Source organism: Panthera pardus, unplaced genomic scaffold (assembly GCF_024362965.1).
Source record: "Panthera pardus isolate Hobbes unplaced genomic scaffold, ASM2436296v1 HiC_scaffold_10, whole genome shotgun sequence".
Classification (NCBI taxonomy): Eukaryota; Metazoa; Chordata; class Mammalia; order Carnivora; family Felidae; genus Panthera; species Panthera pardus.
The window spans coordinates 11,487,042-11,505,874 of record NW_026526655.1 but is presented as its reverse complement, the minus strand read 5'-3'; the positions used below and the strand labels follow the sequence as shown (position 1 = coordinate 11,505,874).

At 40.6% G+C, this 18,833-nt stretch overlaps 1 protein-coding gene across 12 annotated transcripts in view; it reads left to right on the top strand.

Annotated features, from left to right (window-relative positions):
• The window catches only part of MFF (mitochondrial fission factor), a 34,938-nt gene extending 17,971 nt beyond the window's left edge, over positions 1-16,967 (top strand). For 4 of the 12 annotated variants that reach the window (XM_019445726.2, XM_019445731.2, XM_019445730.2 and 1 more), the window contains 6 exons: positions 734-808; positions 5,113-5,271; positions 8,677-8,709; positions 10,234-10,293; positions 13,553-13,637; positions 16,105-16,967. In XM_019445726.2, coding sequence (XP_019301271.1) covers positions 734-808; positions 5,113-5,271; positions 8,677-8,709; positions 10,234-10,293; positions 13,553-13,637; positions 16,105-16,236 — 544 coding nt within the window. In that variant the 3' untranslated portion in view covers positions 16,237-16,967. The remainder of the gene's footprint in view (positions 1-733; positions 809-5,112; positions 5,272-8,676; positions 8,710-10,233; positions 10,294-13,552; positions 13,638-16,104) is intronic. The other 8 variants (XM_019445728.2, XM_019445727.2, XM_019445729.2 and 5 more) reach the window with 7 other exon arrangements.
• The last annotated feature ends 1,866 nt before the right edge of the window (positions 16,968-18,833 follow it).

The window sequence follows — 18,833 nt, the reverse complement described above, 5'->3', positions numbered from 1 at the left end:
AAGAGAATCTTTTTTAAAAAAATATATTTATTTATTTTGAGATAGAGCAAGAGAGGGGGGCAGAGAGAGAGAGAGAACCCCAAGCATGCTCCGTGCTGTCAGCACAGAGCCCCATGCAAGGCTCGATCTCGTGAACCATTAGATCATGACCTGAACTTCAGTCAGGAGTCAGATGCTTCACCAACTGAGCCACCCAGGCACCCCTACTTAAGCATCTTTTTGTTAATGATGTAACCTGGCTTTTTTTTCCCCTTCCATTATTAACTTCAAAAGTTTGTAGTTGATTTCATCTTTAAGAATCTACATTTAATTAACATTAGGAATTTTATACAATGAGCACTATCATATATTTGGTGTTAGTGACGCAGTAAGGACGAAGTTGTTAATTTATTATAAAACAGCAATATTTTACTTGCACTAAAGTAATTATTAAATTCTTGCTGTCTTCACCTGTTTTGGTCTCTTCTTTGTAATGTACGATTAATTATGTGTCATGGTCCGTGAACCTTTGCCTGCCTCCACTTTAGTTTATTCCTTGGCTTTAAGATAAAAGTGCATGTAGACATGGGAGCAGAAACACTGGCCTTCATTTTCTTAATCGCTTTCCAGAGACAGTAGAATCGACTATTGTCAGCTATTGACACAAAACTGAATTCTGACCAGTAGACATATCTCGCTTTTTCTTTGTGTTATGAAAGCCGAATATGTAAAAGAAGCATAATTATTATTTAAGGTGGCACAGATCATATTCTGCCCCAAGAAATAAAATGTCAAGGTTCCAGGCACCGATTTCTGCACCGGAGTACACGTAAGAATTTCTCTGCTCTGCTTTTCACAGCTAGGAGTTGTTTTAATTTTGCAGGCTTATGTTGTACTAATATTTCGCCACGTAATTATCATATAATACCCTAATGCTCTTACTGTTTGGGCTTCTCAGTTCCTTGGTGTTGGGATTTCTCAAACTGTCCTTACACATTTTGTTAAGGAAAAAAAAAAAAAAAAACTAGACCAATTAAGGAAGTTAGGTATGATTTGGAGTGTAATAGTGAAAATAAAATGGAATAATTTGCACATAAGGACCAAGCATCATTTTTTATTTTATTTGCCTTGCTTTTTGGTGGGCATATTAGTTCTGTACAGAGTCAACCAGCTTCAGTGATCCCAACCTTTTTTCAGTTTTAGCACCCATCTTTTCTTGCTTTCTTATTTTGATCCAGAAGGAGGAGTCTAAGAGTGGTTTGTCATTAGGGGTTTTTTTTTGTTTTTGTTTTTCTTAATTCCATAGATTAAAATTATGCTTGGAAGAATGTTTTGAGATCATTTAAACCTACTCTTTCTGCCGAAAGAAGGTGCAGGAGTGACTGGCCTGTTGTGGGGATATTTTAGTGCGTGGTACAGGAACTCAGCAGCTGATGCGGTTCTTAAGCAACAGAAATCACTCTGGCAACCAGTGATGTTTTTCTTCTTCTGGTTCTTTTACTGTGCTTCTTGGAACCAGTAAATTGCCTTAGACAGTGGCAACAAGTTAAGGTTTTCTATTTACAATTTCAAGAGAAAGGTACAAAATTTGCGTTTCCATGAACATTTTTTTCTCTTTTCACAATTTTACCTTTTACTGTTTTCTGGAAGAGGTTGGAGCCTCACCAAAGACGTTACCCTCACAGTTTGAGAAACGTTATTCCTGTGAAAATCCATGGGAAAGAGGTACTTGACTTTGGACTTACCTCTTAATAATGACAAGTAAATTTCCATTTAAATTTTGGTTCTGACATTGGCTAGTGTTGTTTACTTCCCATTCATGCAGTAGGATTTCATATAGGCATCAGGTAGAGCTATTCCTGGTGAAATTATATGGTAAACATCAGAGCTGTCTTCAGAATTTCCTAATCTTTTACAAAAGAAGAAGTTGAGGCTTTGCTGTTTTATAACATTAGTAGGAATCAATTTATTATCAAAGTGCAATTTTATTAAATTACTAATCAGATAACATTTGCTTAAATAATCCCAGTGCCTTGGCAGTATGTTGACTTTTTTGCTTTTCACAGTAGTTCACTTGTCGAAACAAAAAGTCACTACACCTTGTTTGGGTGGATGAGTGGACAGAGATGAAAATCCTAAAAGCACCGTTTCCCTCCACAGCTGATGCCAGTGGTGGACATTCTAGCCAGCATCAGGCCGATTGCTAAAATGGGCTTACTCTTTTCTGTTCTTAAATTTGTCTGTTTGTAAACCAAAACCAAAGCCTGCTTTGAAGGCTTGCTTTGCAAGGCTGCTTGAATCTTTAAAAAAGAAAAATGGCTGAAGTATCCATTGCTTCTAATTAGGGTAACTTTGGTCATTTGTGATTTAATCGTTTGGTGCAACTATAGATGGAAATAAAAGTTAACAGTCAAGGGCATTGCATCTATACATATACTGCCCAAAGTGTTCAACAGTTTTAAAAATAGTTTCTGTTCTGTTTTTGGTGTTTATGCGAAGGATTACCATATAAATACTGAAAAGTTAAATTTCTTACTAATCTTTAAAACTTTTGAGAAACCGCCAAAAGTTCAAATATGCTTTTGATGTTGGTCTTTGAAAAATAAATATCTTTACTAGTATTGATAAAGACTTAATTTCATCTTTTTCTACATAAAATATTTTTTCTTAAGGTACAATTAAGGATCATGTAAGTTTTTTTCATTTTTTATCATATTCCAATTTTCACATGATCATGCATAGAATCTTAGAATTAGAGATCTTAGAGACTTTTTCATTAAATTTTTAAAATATTGTCATTATTTATTTATTTTGAGAGAGAGCATGTGCACCTGTGCGTGCAAATGGGGATGGGGGCAGAGAGAGAAAAATCCATCATACTTCTGTCCTGGATTTGGATTTAGTTTATTGCCATTATTGCTCTAGGATTATGATTCTAAATGGTGATTGTTAGAGATTTTAACACATTAGTGTGTAGCTGATTTATTTACTAATACGGAATGATACTCAAAGTGTTTGATTTAAGCCCCAAAATGCTAAGATAAAAATTTTAATTACATCAAAATACTGTACTGATTAGTCTTTTACAATTTTCCTAAGTAAATTTAGCCAGGTTTGTTGGAGCTCTGTCAGGAAGAGTATAAGTTGGATTGTTTGTTTATGGTAATGCATAACTAATACATTTTCATTCCTGCCTCTGGTGACATTTTTCTGACATGAATTCAGTCTGCTGTCTCACAGAGAGCAAGAACTTGAGATTTTCCCTCTGCTCCCTAAAGAACTCTGAGTACAAGGCTAGTACCTAGACTTTGTATCTCAGATAACACTGATTTTTTTTTTTATTCTTCTTGGATGCTCAGTATGGGTTTTGCCAAGTACCATGGGTCGGTTGGTAAGTTGGCTTATGTATATTCCAGAATCTCTGGACAGATGTTTAGGGTAATCATCCATGAGCCTGTACCTGAAAACTTGCTCTTATCTTGGCAGCATTAGGCCAAATTCCTCTAGGGAATCAGCCCTGATAAATTAATTTCTCAATATGCATAGATATGGCTTAGATCTTTCTCTTCTAAGTAGTCTGGAAAACAGGGTTTTCATATTTATAATACTTCTTGCTTTGGGTCACTAAGACATTCACAGTTATTCACAAAATTGTGGATTTTCTTTTTTTTAAGTTTATTTATTTTGAAAGAAAGGGAACAAGCAGGGCTGGAGGGGGCTTGGGGGCGGGGGGGAGGGAGAGAGGAAGGGAATCCCAAGCAGGCTCACACTGCCAGCACAGAGCCTGATGTGGGCCTCAGACTCCCGAACCTGTGAGATCATGACCTGAGCCAAGATCAAGAGTCAGATGCTTAACTGACGGAACCACCCAGGCACCCCTGTTTTTAATGTTCTAGGGACTCTGGGTATAATATCACATGTTAGTCCTTTCAACAGTTATCCCACTTATGTTGTGATTTCCAAACAAAATGCATGTTAAGTTAGAAAAGTTTACATAAATCAAAATAAAAGATTTTTCTCTTTTCAGCTGTTCACTGCTCCACCTTTCATTCTTTTGGGTGAAATACACAAGAGTGAGGTTTAACCCAAGGTAGTTTTGCCCTGACATTGAGAAAAAGTTTTGAGCCCACATCCCAGGGTCACAGTCCTTTTGTTGCAACAAAGCCTCTTCATATAACAAACCAGATGCCAAGCAAGTCCTGGTATCACTTAAATACCTCACACGGCTGACATTAAACAGCTCTCCGAAAATACACCAAGCTCAAGAGTGGATGTTCGAACGATAAAATTGTTTCATTCAAATATGTTCAGCTTTTAAGAAGCCTTGGCAGTGGAGCCAAAGAAATTGTGACTCTCAGCTTACACCTGAAAGAGTGATTAAGGTTACTGTCACCCGGAAGCCCAGAAATGCTGCCTTAACATCCATCTGGCTAATCTAAGAACTGTCTTGCCTCTCTGTTCACTCTCTGCACAGAATCAGGAGTGGTTTTATGTTTCAGTCATTTAGCTAGAGAACATGTGCTTTCATATAATGAAGCTATCAAAATGCTTTTGTCGCAACCTTCTGAAACTTGAATTCGGTTGAAATTTACGCATCATACCCTCAGCTCGCTTCATTGTCTCTGTGAAAGATTGGAAATGGCGTTTTCGTGGGATCACTCTTGATTCATGTGTTTGAACCCTGACACCTGTGTCCCAGAACCCTCTGTCCCAATCTCCTCACCACCCGTAAGTCACAGGGCAGCGCTGGTTGCTAGACGTGTGACTTGCTGGATGGGAAGACACACGGCGACTAAAGAATGCCGCTTCTCCGGAGCTCGGTGTTGAACACACTGCTCGCTGTGGTTCTCTTCCCGCTGCAAAGTTGCCTCTCGTATTCAGTTTGTTCAATTTGATGTGTAAGGCTGCACGGTCACGGGCGTTGCATTGTAGCTGGTTTTTTTAAAAACAATATGTTGATGAACTTGCTTGCTTTGACTGTTTTCCTGGGGGAGAGGGAAGGGTGGGAAAAGGGGCAAGACAACGAAGGTAATTTTTTACAGGACGAAGTGTTGGGGGAAACTGCTCCGCTGAAGTTTCATAAGAGTCTGACTTGAGTGTTTTTCTCTTCGCTTGCTGTTCTCCCGGAAACAGTGTGACACCGGCGCCCCAACAGGTCCGGGCCTGTCTTCCCCAAACATTACCTGAAGGTGGAGCTAATCTTCCCTCCGCTCGAGGCATTTTGTCGCTTATCCAGTCTTCCACTCGTAGGGCTTACCAGCAGATCTTGGATGTGCTGGATGAAAATCGCAGGTGACTGGCCATCAGTGACTCTCGCTGGCTGTGTTGCTTTTTGTTTGTTTGTTTGTTTTTTGTTTGGCTCCTTGTTAGTGGACTGTGGTGTCTTCCTTTTGTGTTTGCACCTTCGTCTCTTCCTAAGATGCAGTGGCTTAAAACAACCTGCTTTGCTTTCTTTTAAATCGAAATTATTGTCCAAAATTCACATTTCACAAGATGCTCTTAGCTTCTCTGTAGTCAGGGAGAGTATTCAGTTAGTAACTAGAAACAGGAGGTATAATGATTTTTTTTCCCCCCAAGGCTCTGTTGACCTAAGTACTTGACTCCACTGGAATATGCTGAGGCATACTGTCGGATAGAGTGTAGGCTGTTGGACTGAAGCGTACTGATTTTCTTTAGCGAGTCTTTTGGTTTCATCGCTGCGATACTAAGATGATTGGGCTACCGAAGCCAAACTGACAAGACAATGTCAGTGTAGGTTTTAGGACACTTGTTTACTTTCCTTCTAGCTCGGGATTTCTGGGCCTGTACTGAAAACCCCAAATGCTGCTGTCTTTCTGGTAATACTGATATTTTTCAGGATTGATAAGGTATCTCACTTTTGGACATCTCCCAGTGAAATTGTCAGTAGTACACTTGGGCTTGATTTTTCCTTGCCGTTATTTCAGATATTTTGTGCCCTTGCTTCTTTGCTGCATAGTATTTTTTAAAAGATAAAATTGGGGGACTTTTTGGCATAGCGTGGGAAAGGCAGAGTCCGTTTCATTCCAACTCCAAACATTTTATCTAGTGACTCTGTGTGTCACCATTTGAATTTTCATGGACAGTTTAGTAGACTGTTAACTTTTGAAGAATTCCCCCATTAAGTTAAGCTGGCCCTGCCAGTAAACCTTGTTTCTTACCTTAGGAACTGACATGTCTTATGGCTCACTCCAAACAGACTTTCTTGTTGAATGCTTTTGATCGTCACGCAAGCCTCAGAGATTTTACTGTACTTCGTGAGCACTTGTCCATGCCATCGACTGGTGTTTCTAAGCCTGCCCCGCGTTAATGTAGTGGTATACATTTGGGCCCAACGACTTAAAGCCGTACCAGAAAGAGCTTAAAAGAGGAAGCTCATAGCAGGGGAAAATGATACATACATGTATGTACATGTATATTTGTGTATATGTGTGTGTGTGTTTGCATATACACATACATCCCTCTCCCCAAAGGTTTAGAACTGCCTCAGAATATTTGGAGCCTGTAAGAAGCAGCATGGAATCGGGGAGCCAGCCAGATTCAGTGTTGACCCACCCCACTGAATAGCTAGCTACACAATGACCTTGGGCAAGTTGTTTAGCTTCTCTGGGCCTCATTTTCTTCATCTGTTAAAAAAGGAAAAAAAAAAAAAAAGCACCAGGCAATAATAGTATTACCTAGTTTATAATAGTATTACCTATAATCTAGTTTTCTAGATTCCCACCACTATCTTTATTTAAGATCTAAGTAATAATGGCCTCAAATTCTTTATTTAGGACCGTGGTAAGTCCTTTAAAAGGCATTGAATATAAAGTACCTGGCATTTAAGAACTGATATTCCCAAAGGCCTCTTTTCTCCTCCCTCCTTAAAGTAGATTTCTTCACCAGGTGTCGTCTTTCACTTTTTAATTACAGTAGGTCCTTAGAAGAGACTAGATTATTAGGTCGAATTATATCATATCAAATGCTATTAACAGTGAAAATAGCTGAGTGAGGGAGATATTTATAAATTCTATATAGATAAAATAATTGTGACTTCACAAAACAGTCCTTGCCCATTAATGGAAAAGAATTTTGCCTCAACTTCAAAAATAGAAAATCAGAAATCTTACTAATGTAGAATTTACTTTGTATTCTTTTATTACAAAAAACTGTATTGAGCCCTAAGTGAAGTTTTTAGTTATTAATTTTTTAATTATCATAAATTGATAGCTTTAAAATCCGTTTTTTTCTGGAAAGGAATTATCTTACTTAAATGAGATTTTAAAAATTCATAAAGTAATTGTATTAATAATTTTTTGCTCCTGGATACATACCATTAGTTATGTTACCTTGGAGCCTGGAGGGTTAGATTCTTATTAGTCTTATTGGATGCTTCCATTATTCAAAGGTTTTTTTTTTTTTTTCTTGCCTTTTTTTTTAAATTACATTTCAATCTCTTATGATCTAAATGTTGAACAAGATTTAATCAGAATTGTAAGTACCAAATCATTTTTTATTTCTACAAGAGAACTGTCTGGCATGACTTTGCAGATATAAGAAGTAGGAATGTGAAATTTGGATAATGTTCTACCTGCATGATTATTACAGTAATACTGCTTATAAAGTTTTAAGTGCTTTTATGTTCCTTGCTGTGTACATCATTTTTTCCTTTCTATTTTATTACTCTTTGGTGGTTATGCTCATGTAATATCCTATCTTCGGTCTTATGCCTTTACCTTAGGTACAGTTACATTAAGCTAGAACTAATCAGCAGAAAGAAAGAAAAAAAGGAACTTACTGTCTGCCTTATTATTAAAAAATGCAGATTCACAGTTACTTCATGGAAGAACAATTCTCAGTTTACACTTTAAGGAACACTGTGGGAAAGTTTATGTACTATATTTTTGTTTTCTCATCTGATGAGAACTTACTTGATTTAAAACCAAGCTCAACATGAAGACAAAATCAAATCCTTGATGCATGTGGGTCAGTGCTGTGCATTTGGAAAATTGAGGTATCAGAAATGTACCCAAACACCTCAGATAGGTGTGTTCTTTGAATTTAAAATGTTGCTGTGATTTAGTCCTTGGCTGGTCAGGAAACACTTGAGTCTCCTGACATCTGCCAGACCTCCGTGTTTCATTCTCCAACGCAAAATATTCACATTTAAAAAAAGAAACTTAATTCCCATGTTAAGAACATTATTTAAATATCAACAGATTAGTCATGCTTAGCATGCTTAAGTTTTATTTTTAGAAGGGGCTTGATTATTTTTATACAGTTTTTCGTGAGCAGATTATATTGGCTTTGAGTGAATAGAATATGAAACCATCGTGTTTTAATTTGTATTTGTATTTTTGCAAGTATGCATATAAATATATTACTGTTTATTTACTGTAGCAGTTTCCTTTTTTATTTTTTTACTAAAGAAACACATATTTTATTAAGTCAGACCATTTATTTACTCAAAAATGTCAATATACAAGTTAATGCCAGAACTTGGAGAGCCGTGGCTCTCCTTCCCTTTTGCCTCTTTAGTTACAAAATTATTATCGTTGAACATATTACCGGACTTAGAAAAGATTTCTTTTAATGTATTAAATCATACTTATGGTAGAAACTGGTACTTGAATGAAGTTTCTAACTTTGCCAAATACCTGTCTAATTTACTTTTATATTATATGTGTCAATTGCCAGTGTGAGAAGACAAAATGAAATACGTTGTGAAAGGTAACTGTACTATTTTCTGGCTCTGCATTATAGGAGGGAAATCTCTGTGGTGGCATATGTTGACTATGGCAGATCCATATTGAACATATTAGTGTGAATTCTTTAATAAAAGCTTTAAGTAGCACCCAGCAGCGGCTTCATTTACTTAAGCATTCTCAGACGAGCGTGCTGTAAGATTGCAGTGAAGCAAGTTTTCCTAATGCCACAGAGTAATTAATTATAGGAGCAGAACGGGATGATTTAAAACCTGTTTAAGGCTTATGTGCTTTCTCACTGTTCTTTAACCAGCACAATAGAAGTCTAACGTCTCCCACAGCCTCAGAATTCTTTATCCTGTAGGCTCCCGAAATTTCTTTAAGCACCAGTTGTGCCTCCAGGAAACGTACAAGCTAAACATGAAAATTGTCTTACATAAATTAACTTGGGAGGAAATAGTGATTCATATTGTAGCCAAAGTTTTACAGCTGTACCAACTTAACGGAAAAAAACTAGTTCATTTGATATTAAACGTTGACTATAATTAAGCATTGCCTTGATACTTCAATGCAGGCAACACCCGACCAGTACTGAGAAAATGAGACACTTGAAATACAATGTAATAATTCTTAAAATCCTTCTCTGGCCCCTGTAGCTCAGCCTCCTTTCTCTGGTCGCCAATTACTGCCGATTGCTTTTTGGGCAATTGACCAGAAACCACAGAGTTTTTGTCTTCCGATTTTTAAAAGTGAAAGTTATCGGAAGGGTTACTGCTCACCTCGGTGGAGCACTCACTGCCCTCTAGAACCAGCGTATGTCCTGAGGCTGGTGACAGTCCCCACAAAGTGTCCCAGTTTAGCGCAGTCTTTTATAACCAGCTGCCCAGTGTGCGGCTGCTGGGGGGTCTCTCCAGAAGAGACGCGCTGTTTGGCTGTGCTTCTGTGCCGCACCCTAGATGTCCTCTGACGGCCTCAGCTCCAGAACCCAGGCTTGCAGTTTTGCTTCTGGGAGCCGAGGCTTGAATGAGATGCAGCTACGGTAGGATACGAGGCGTGAGTCCAACGAGTGAGGTGGGAGGGAAGGAGCCGTGGGAAATGGGACTTAACCTGGGCCGCTGACACCAGACGGGCAGCCGCGATCATGCAGGTGCTACCCACCAGTTCTTGACACGCTTCCAGGGTTGCGGGTGATCTTTTCTTTCCGACGAGAAAAGGGAAATTACACTTTTTAGACAGAGTTGTCCTCTCTCTTGAATTTCATAAATTAAAATATAAGCACCAAAGGGAAAAAAAAGTTTTACGCGGGTGCTGTCTTGTCACACGAGTTTCCTCTTGGTTCTTGACCTGCGGTAAAACCTTAAATTTATGAAAATCAAAAGGGAGGGCCTGTCCTGCAACGATCTTTAAAGTATTTGACAGATATTATATTGTATCACAACATACAATATAATCCTATTTGACATGTTTTTGTCTTGTTTTTGCTTTTATTTTATCACTTCTCTGTTTCCTGATTCTGTCTTGTGCCTTCTCCCGCAAAAACCTGCCTTAGACCCGTGTTGCGGGGTGGGTCTGCTGCCGCCACTTCTAATCCTCATCATGACAACGTCAGGTAAATTTTGAGACTTTGTACTTATCAGGCTAAACAGTTGACTGCCTTTGTATTTTGCATGTAGTAGCCTTGCCTTTGTGTTCTAGCTTGAACTGCTCACAGTTTTCCTCTCTGAGTACATCCTGGCTTTTCTCTGAGAACCCTGAGTCTAATCGTTCAGGACGTTTGCCAACCAGAGTATGAAGAAAAATGCTTGGCGGTGAAGGTACCATGTGCACATCTGAGATATTTCATGTAAATACCGGTTTGGTAGCTTATCGAGGATCACGCTGAAACACACAAAAGGCCGTCTTAAATCTTGTTTTATGTGCATCATTTTAATTGTTGCCCGAGGCTCTGTCTACCATTTCCTTTCTTGTTAATTGCCTGGGGTGGCATTCGCCACGTGTAGATAAACAATCGTCTTAAAATGGGGGAAATCAGCATCGACAGTCTAGACAGTTAAACGTTTAGAAAAGGAATTTAGTTCAAAGAGTTTTCATCATCTGTTGATTTAAGCTCTTCCCTCTTGTTTTCATTCCTTCAGACATGCTTAGCCTCGGTAATTATACCTTCCTGGCATGCACAAGGACAGATAGACTGGCACATACGAATGCTTAAGGTTCTGAGGTGCCAAAATTCCCATTTCCCATCTTCTGGGGAAAAGAAAATTGGTTGGTATTCGCAGATACCATTAACTGTAACTTTTTCAGAGCTAATTTTGTTCATTTTAAGCAGAAATCTATTACCCACGGCAGTAGAGTTAAAACTGTCAGCATTATTTCTATGATGAGAGGAATCTGACACGTTGATTTTTAGGCAAGAGAAGAGGGAAACATCAGTTTCTTAATAATACTGCATTCAGGTTAGAGGAATTGAAGAGTGTGTCCTTAGTGGTGCCTTACCCTCTCCTCTGCTCACCGGTTTCTTTCACAGTATCAGTTCAGGCCATTGTAAGTTTACTACCTTTGTATATTTCCCAGAAGTTGGAACTGGAAGTTCCTGATTCTTTTCTCTTTCCCTGAAAGAACTTTCAGGCAGTGAGCTGACTTAACATTTCTTACAGAGATTTTAGTTCTGACAAATACAGCTTTTTATATCTGATATATATAGCTCTTTTAATGTTTTTTTTTTTTTCTATTGTAAGTTGAATTATATACATAAGGCCTTTTGCCATATCCTTAGATTCCTTTGCAAATGAAGATTTCCTTCACAGGTGTTTAACACCTTATTTAATTCAGGATTTAAAATGAGTAATTCCCATCACTTATATTTCATTCTCTGTGTTCAGTCTGGGGTTCCTTTACCTTTGAAGCCATTGCTTCTTTTTTCCCCCCCAGTTTAAATTTTTTTTTAATGTTTATGTATTTTTGAGAGAGAGAGAGAGAGAGAGGGCCCGCGAGCGCAGGGGAAGGGCAGAGAGAGGGAGACACAGAATCCAAAGCAGTCTGCAGACTCTCAGCTGTCAGCGCAGAGCCCGACATGGGGCTCGAACTTGTGAACCGTGAGATCGTGACATGAGCCAAGGTCGGACGCCTAACCAATTGAGCCACGCAGGCGCCCCTCTTGTCCCCCCAGTTTATATCTCATAGGCAATCTCAGGGAAATAGAAGTTTTATTTTCTTTAATGTTTATTTTTATTTTAGAGAGAGAGAGAGACAAGAGTACAAGTAGGGGAGGAGCAGAGAGAGGGAGACACAGACTCTGAAGCAGGCTCCAGGCTGTGAGCTGTTAGCACAGAGCCGGACACGAGGCTCAAACCCACCAACTGTGAGATTATGACCTGAGCTGAAGTCAGATACTTAACCGAGCCACCCACCCGAAAAGTTTTATTTTGACATAAAGTGTAGAGAAAAGGAATCTTCAACCCGTGTTTTTTTCTCCAGTCATGTAATAATTCGGTCTTAATCTTCAAAAGAATAGTTATCTCAGATATTTATAAACTCATTGTTCTACTCACATAGAAGCTTACTTCTCAGATGCAGTTAGTCTCAGTATTCGAGGATATTTCCTCTTGCAGTGAAGAAAGGAGTGGTGAAACGCGAAAGCAAGTTCATTTAGCGATAAAAGGAACATGTAGACATTGTTCTAGAGTCGAGACGCACCATCAGCCATTGAAACTGCAACACGTATGGTTATCGTCTGTGTTCAGAATGACGACCCTGGCTGGGAACACAGTGAATGATTATAAAATAAATCCTGTTCCACATACTTTATTAAGTTATTTTTGGATTATTTTCAACAGCATATGAAACAGGATTTTCTGAATAGACTTGTCTTGAACGTGCCTGGATGAAAACTATAATTTTCTTCATACCCCTTTGTGTGGTTATGTGCTTTTTGTAACGGGGACTTGCTTGAAAGATTAGAATAATGTAATCCATGTGCCAACTCTCTCTGGATGACAAAGGAGTGACTTTTTAATTCAGTTGATTTAGATTCTGCTCATTTGGGGAAGTTACTATGCCATTTTAGGGAAATAACCGTACAGGATTAAAATAGTGAGGATATAAACATGTGAGGTGAATTGTATGGTATGTAAATTATATCTCAATTAAGCTGTTAATTAAAATAAGCTTAAGAAGTGGAAATCCAGGCAAAGGGGAAGCATAGCATTTGTGTGTATTTGTTTCTCAGAGGTTTATTGCCAGGCATTTAAAAGTCAGTGCTCGTTTAGAAGTAACTGTATTCGAAAAAGAAGTATTTTTTAATGTGCTTTCCCTGGGGTGGTTCTTCGTGGCTTTCCAGTATTATTTTATACACAGCCGCTTAATGATTAATCTTTGAGCCAATTCTGGATCTGAATGCAATGACAAGATGTCCTCAGGTGATTTTATCATTGTTTCTGTGGGAGACACAGTAGAGAACAGGTAATTAGAAATAAGTAGAGAGTAGAAATGGTAAGAGGCAATGAGAAGAGGAGGAGAAATTTTTAAAAAATCTATGTTATTTTTTTTAGCTAAAGTTAGTGTTCCCGGCCAGTGAGTCTCGACAGGGACTCCTGTGGAGCTACATACGGACAGAAATTTGTGGAAGAATTATGCGTTGTTCTGTTTCAGAGTGGTAGCTCCTAAATCATTGCTCAAACTACTTTTTGCTTCTTCCTCTGTTTTCCTTTGTTAGTACCAATTCCGATGGTGAAATATTTTAGTAATTCCTGTTGTTAAATATCAGTCTTCTGAACAGTTCTTTGAGCATTGCCCAGCACATGATGTGACTTACCCGGGTACTCTTAGTTCTGTTGTAATATTAAATTGCATTTTTATGTCTCATCTGCTAGGCATGGCATGTCACATATAGATGCAACAATTGAAGGAACTTCGGACGACATGACTGTTGTAGATGCGGCTTCGTTGAGACGGCAGGTATTTAATGTACTAGACAAGAGAGAATCCTAAATTATATTCATACAGTATGTTACCGATACTTTTTAACATGTTACCATTTTCTCTCCTGTGGAACCCACGAATTATTTTATTTGTCCAGCTGTTTTTAATAAGCCATAATTGACTTTTCCATTTTGATTAAAGGTATGTTAAGCCACCATTTACACATTTTAATCAGCGTGAAACGGTATTACCAAAATGGATGGGTACAATTCTGGCCACCAACAAAGACTCTCGGCATTTTAGCCAACCAGCGTAGCCACTAGACTGCTTGTTTGACTTTTTGAGATGTGGAAGTCACTTTGGGGACCGGTGGTACGATGTTGGAGACTTCCGCTTTGGAAGTCACTGCTTCCGGTTTGCGCAGCGCGTCTGTGAACGTGTTTCTCGTGTTCTGTCATAAGTCCTGCCTTGGCAGTGCAGTTGCATGTGCACATTTTTAATATGCGGCCCCACGGCCTCTGGAATCACACAGACACACACACGTGGAGAAGGCGCAGTCAGCGTTGTAATTGTGTCTGTGCCGAACAGGCGTAGAGGAGACGTGAATGAAAGAAAGTATTTCTAAGATCAAGAAACTAAATATCTTGGCATTAGAATCAGTCAATATCGTTTTAAAGATTCAACATAACGATAATATGAAACAAATACTGCTTTTTTTCTCGTGAGTCTCGTTTATTTACTAAATGGATGCTGTGTCAGAAGGTCTCACGTATATTTATTTATACCTCGCCTGCTGAAGAAAGGGAGTCTCTCTGGCATTTGTCGTAGAATTCACAGTCAGACCAACAACCTTGCTTTCTGAGAGTACAGCAGGAGCTTCGGGGTTGTAACAACATCCATTCGATCCTTAGCTTAGAGGCTGAACTAGTAGCAGACAAAGATCGAGTCATTGTAAACAGGTCACGCACGTCCTGTGACAAGTAGTAGAAAGCCAGGTGGGAAACCCAGCTTCTGAGACCAGGCGCAAGCACCGCATCTCGAGAAGATTCTACAGAGTTCACGTCTGTGACCCCGGCGGCAGGGGAAGCTCCCTCGGTCCGTTGCCAATTTGGAAACCCACCAGCCTGTACTCCATTCATCCTGGGATGGGGAACCCATGGGCCGCCTGGCTTCAAGAGAGAAAATGTAATCCACTCTCCATGTTAAAAAGCGGCCTTGGTGTTGCTGCTGCCCAGATAAAAATATCGTAACGACTCAAGATCAATGCCCCGTTTTTTTCATTGACGATAAGATGGATCGTTTAGTGTAAGAACATAGCATCCCGTGGCACCAAATAAGCCCCTCTCGTTGTGAGTGGTTGGGAAAAGGTGATTAACTCTAAGCACTTTATTTATCTTTTTTTTACTGGCCCTAAGAGAAAAATGGCTCCTCAGCACTGATTAAAAAGTGACGTACCTTTCCAGGTTGTGAAAATGGTTATCTCTGCACCACTGTCCGTAGACTCCCATTCCCACCGCCCCCCCCCCCCCGGCACCCCTCCAGGTTGGAGTTCTCGGTCCTCAAAATGCTAAGGATTCCACATTCTGTGAAAATCTCTTCCTTCACCTTCTCTAACATAATGATAGTAATCCCATAGAGCATTCATAGTGCTCTACAGAGCTCATTGTGTTTTTATACAGAAAGCAGATTGTGGGTTGCAGGTTGGCACGAAAGCCTGCCCCGGGAGTGCTCCCGCAGTTACCACCTGCAGGGGAAGGAGAGGAAGCAGGATGGGGCATGAGGGGAGTGTTGGGCTGCGGTGTCTGCACGTGGCCAGCCTCACGAGGGGCCTGAGGCCGGGTGGAGCGGGGGGCCTGGGCCTTGAACCCCATTGTGAACCAGTTACTGGACGCACGCAGCTGCCCCAGGAAGGGAGCATGTGCTTGGGCAGGGCAGTCGTTCAGCCCAGGGCTGTCCGTGGTAGGGATCAGCAGCCGAGGGCAGTGCTGTCAACGAGAGAATTCCTAGCCTTTCAGCCCTTGAAGGGTCCGGGTGACAGAGCACAGGGCCCGCCACAATAGGCTGTTACGAGATCCCATCAGGAGCTCAGCGGACAGGGAAGGCAGTTAACGCAGGCTAAAGATGAGCAACTGAGGCCGAGTGACAGAAGCTTGTAGAAGGAGCAGAGACAGGAGCTCATCCTGCTGTGCTGCACCTGCCTCGGTGTGTGCTTGGTCCCCCCTGTCGGAATTAGCTGTCAGCGTGCCACGGTTTCCTCACCTCACACTTAATCGAGGAAGGACGGAAAGTACACTCTTTTCTGACTCAGAAATTTGGAGAAGGGAAAGGGAGAAGATTATCTCGGAATTGAAGCTGTCTTGGGTGGCATTTTTTCTCTATAGGGTTCATTTTGCTCCAAGTGTTTATCAGAATTCTTTTGACAAGTCCTGCTACTTCCTGAGACTCTGATTGCTCCTTGCACTAAAGCTTCTATTTGGTTTGTTGTCGTTTGTTTTTCACTTAGATAATCAAACTAAATAGACGTCTACAGCTTCTAGAAGAGGAGAACAAAGAGCGCGCGAAGAGAGAAATGGTCATGTATTCGATTACTGTAGCGTTCTGGCTGCTTAACAGCTGGCTCTGGTTTCGCCGCTAGAGGTAACCTCGGCTCTGGAAAATTCTGTCTCAACAGCTGGAAACATAAAGAACTTGCAAACTTCTCTGTTTCTGTGTTTGCATTGTATGCCGTTTTATAGTCCGTGCCCTGCCCGTGTATTTCTTCCAGAAAGGAGGGGGGAAGGGCTGATAACTCGGGGAAGTAAAGGCCCATTCTCTCCCTCCGCTGTGGTCACTGTCGCGCAGTTCTGCAGTAACACGCGCACACTTCACATTCTCCCTTTGCATGTTTTGTAAATAGGCTCTAGTTTGTTTTTCTTTAAGGGAAATGATTTTTGCCTCATCAGTCCGCACAATTAATTCTCTGAATGGGAAAGAGAGTGCATAGTGAGTGGAGTTAGAGAAGTATCTGTAAAAGAAGACTAGTCCTTTATTTTGTCCTGTTTCTCAAACGCGATTAAGTGAAACAGTTCCGTCAATAGACGTTTTTGCATCCACACTTCAGCGTCCGCGCTTCCATAGTCATGGTCTGGTGTCAGGTTTAATGAAGTCAAGGCGCCTCATGTTTTACAGTCACTTTCGTTAAAATAATTCCTGACATTTCCAGCAGTTTATCTAATACATGTGTAAAATGTGCATTCTTATTTTTATTTTAATTTTGCAGATGGTTTTCTATAAAGTATGTTTTTACTAAGCCCCGTGTGAATGATTTAAAAAACCACAGAATAAGGTACAAATGTAGTGTATTTAATAAACTGTCAACGAAAGCAACGGTTGTCTGTCAAAAAGTTTTATTTCATCATGCTGTGCCGTGAGCGATGTCTTCTATCATATTACCGTTAATGAACGTAAGTCTTCCCGCCTCAGGAGCAGGAAATGCAAGTAATGACTTTGCAGGTAGCAAGGACCTCCCATGCTTCCTTTCGGGTCTCCGTCCCGGCAGCGGGAGGCGCTGGTCGCATTACAGGTGGTTACATAAGTCGCAGGATCTGTAAAGTGGTTCGGATGAAAACAACTTGAGATGTGTCTGCTTTTTCTGTTGTAGTTTTTAGCCAAGATGCACGATCTCAGGGGATTTAAATGCACCAGTGAAACTAAATCCTGGGACCCTTTAGTTCTCCCAGTTTTTCATCCCTGTTTTGCATTCAGAAACAGATAGGATTTTAATTAGACGTGGGGCTCTCCACATGTCTTCAATATCTTTCTACCCAGGCCATCAATTTCAGGAAAGGCAGTTGAAGGAAATTCCTTAGATAGATGTATTTAATGTTTGTGTTCTTGTTTCTCCCCCGTCCTTCCAAAATAAAATACCTGGCGGGAGGGCACCTGACTTGGGAGGGCACCTGGATGGCTCAGTCATCTAAGTATCCAACTCTTGATTTCAGCTCTGGTCATCATCTTGCAGTTCGTGAGTTTGAGCTCCACATCGGGCTCTGCGCTGACAGTGTGGAGCCTGCTTGGGATTCTCTGTGTCTCTGTCTCTCTCTCTCTCTCTCTCTCACTCAAAAACAAATAAACATTTATTTTTTTTTTAATTTTTTTAACGTTTTTTATTTATTTTTGGGACAGAGAGAGACAGAGCATGAACAGGGGAGGGGCAGAGAGAGAGGGACACACAGAATCGGAAGCAGGCTCCAGGCTCTGAGCCGTCAGCCCAGAGCCCGACGCGGGGCTCGAACTCACGGACCGCGAGATCGTGACCTGAGCTGAAGTCGGATGCTTAACCGACTGAGCCACCCAGGCGCCCCAACAAATAAACATTTAAAACAAAAAACAAAACAAAAAGATACTTGGAGGAAGCATTCTTCTCTTCCTAGAATTTATCATGAGTTTGATGACAAATTTTTTTTAACCTATGAAAATCTTCTGACTTTTATAATAGCCTAATGATGTGATTATATTAATTCTAGCTCTGTGTGTGTGTGTGTGTGTGTGTGTGTGTGTGTGTGTGTGTGTCACAAGGTAATTTCTGAGTGATCCAGTTGAAACCACAAAAGTGATAAAAAACGATGGATAAAATTAGTACTTCTTTTGCTGGACAGGCATGAAAAGGATTCTGCTTGGGCCAAAAATGAAATACAAGGAGGCATTCCAGGAGATCAGCACAAAAGCTGGGTTTTTTTCCCCTGTTGATTTTTACCAAATCCTGGAGACCTAGAACTTTCTCCTTTAGTGGCTGTGCAGGGGGCAGGAGATAACAGTTCCGTGTCTTGGGCACAGGATCCCTGCATGAAGCTGGGACCTCAAAAGACAACCCCCCCCTCCCCCCCAGGGAAAGGGAAGACGGGAAATCAACTTCCCATCCAGCTTTCGCCTTGTCACAGATCTAAAAACCAGAAGCACTTGAATCAGTCCAAAGCCAAGCTCCATTATGCCAGCCTCCCTCGCCTGGAGGTTGCTCACCACTGTTAGAAGGTGGATTTGGAGTTGAGAGGAACAAATCCATTCCTGGTCAGGAGGGTCAAGAAACACTTCTTAGGTGTTTGAGCTGAGCCTCGAAATGCATGCATATACACGTAGCGATTTCAACAAGCAGAGAAAGAGGAAAGGATTCCTGGTGCAGGGAAAGTGGCAGGAGTGTAGTCAGGGCCAGGCGTACAGAGGTCAGCCCCACGCTCTAGTACAGTGAGCATGTTC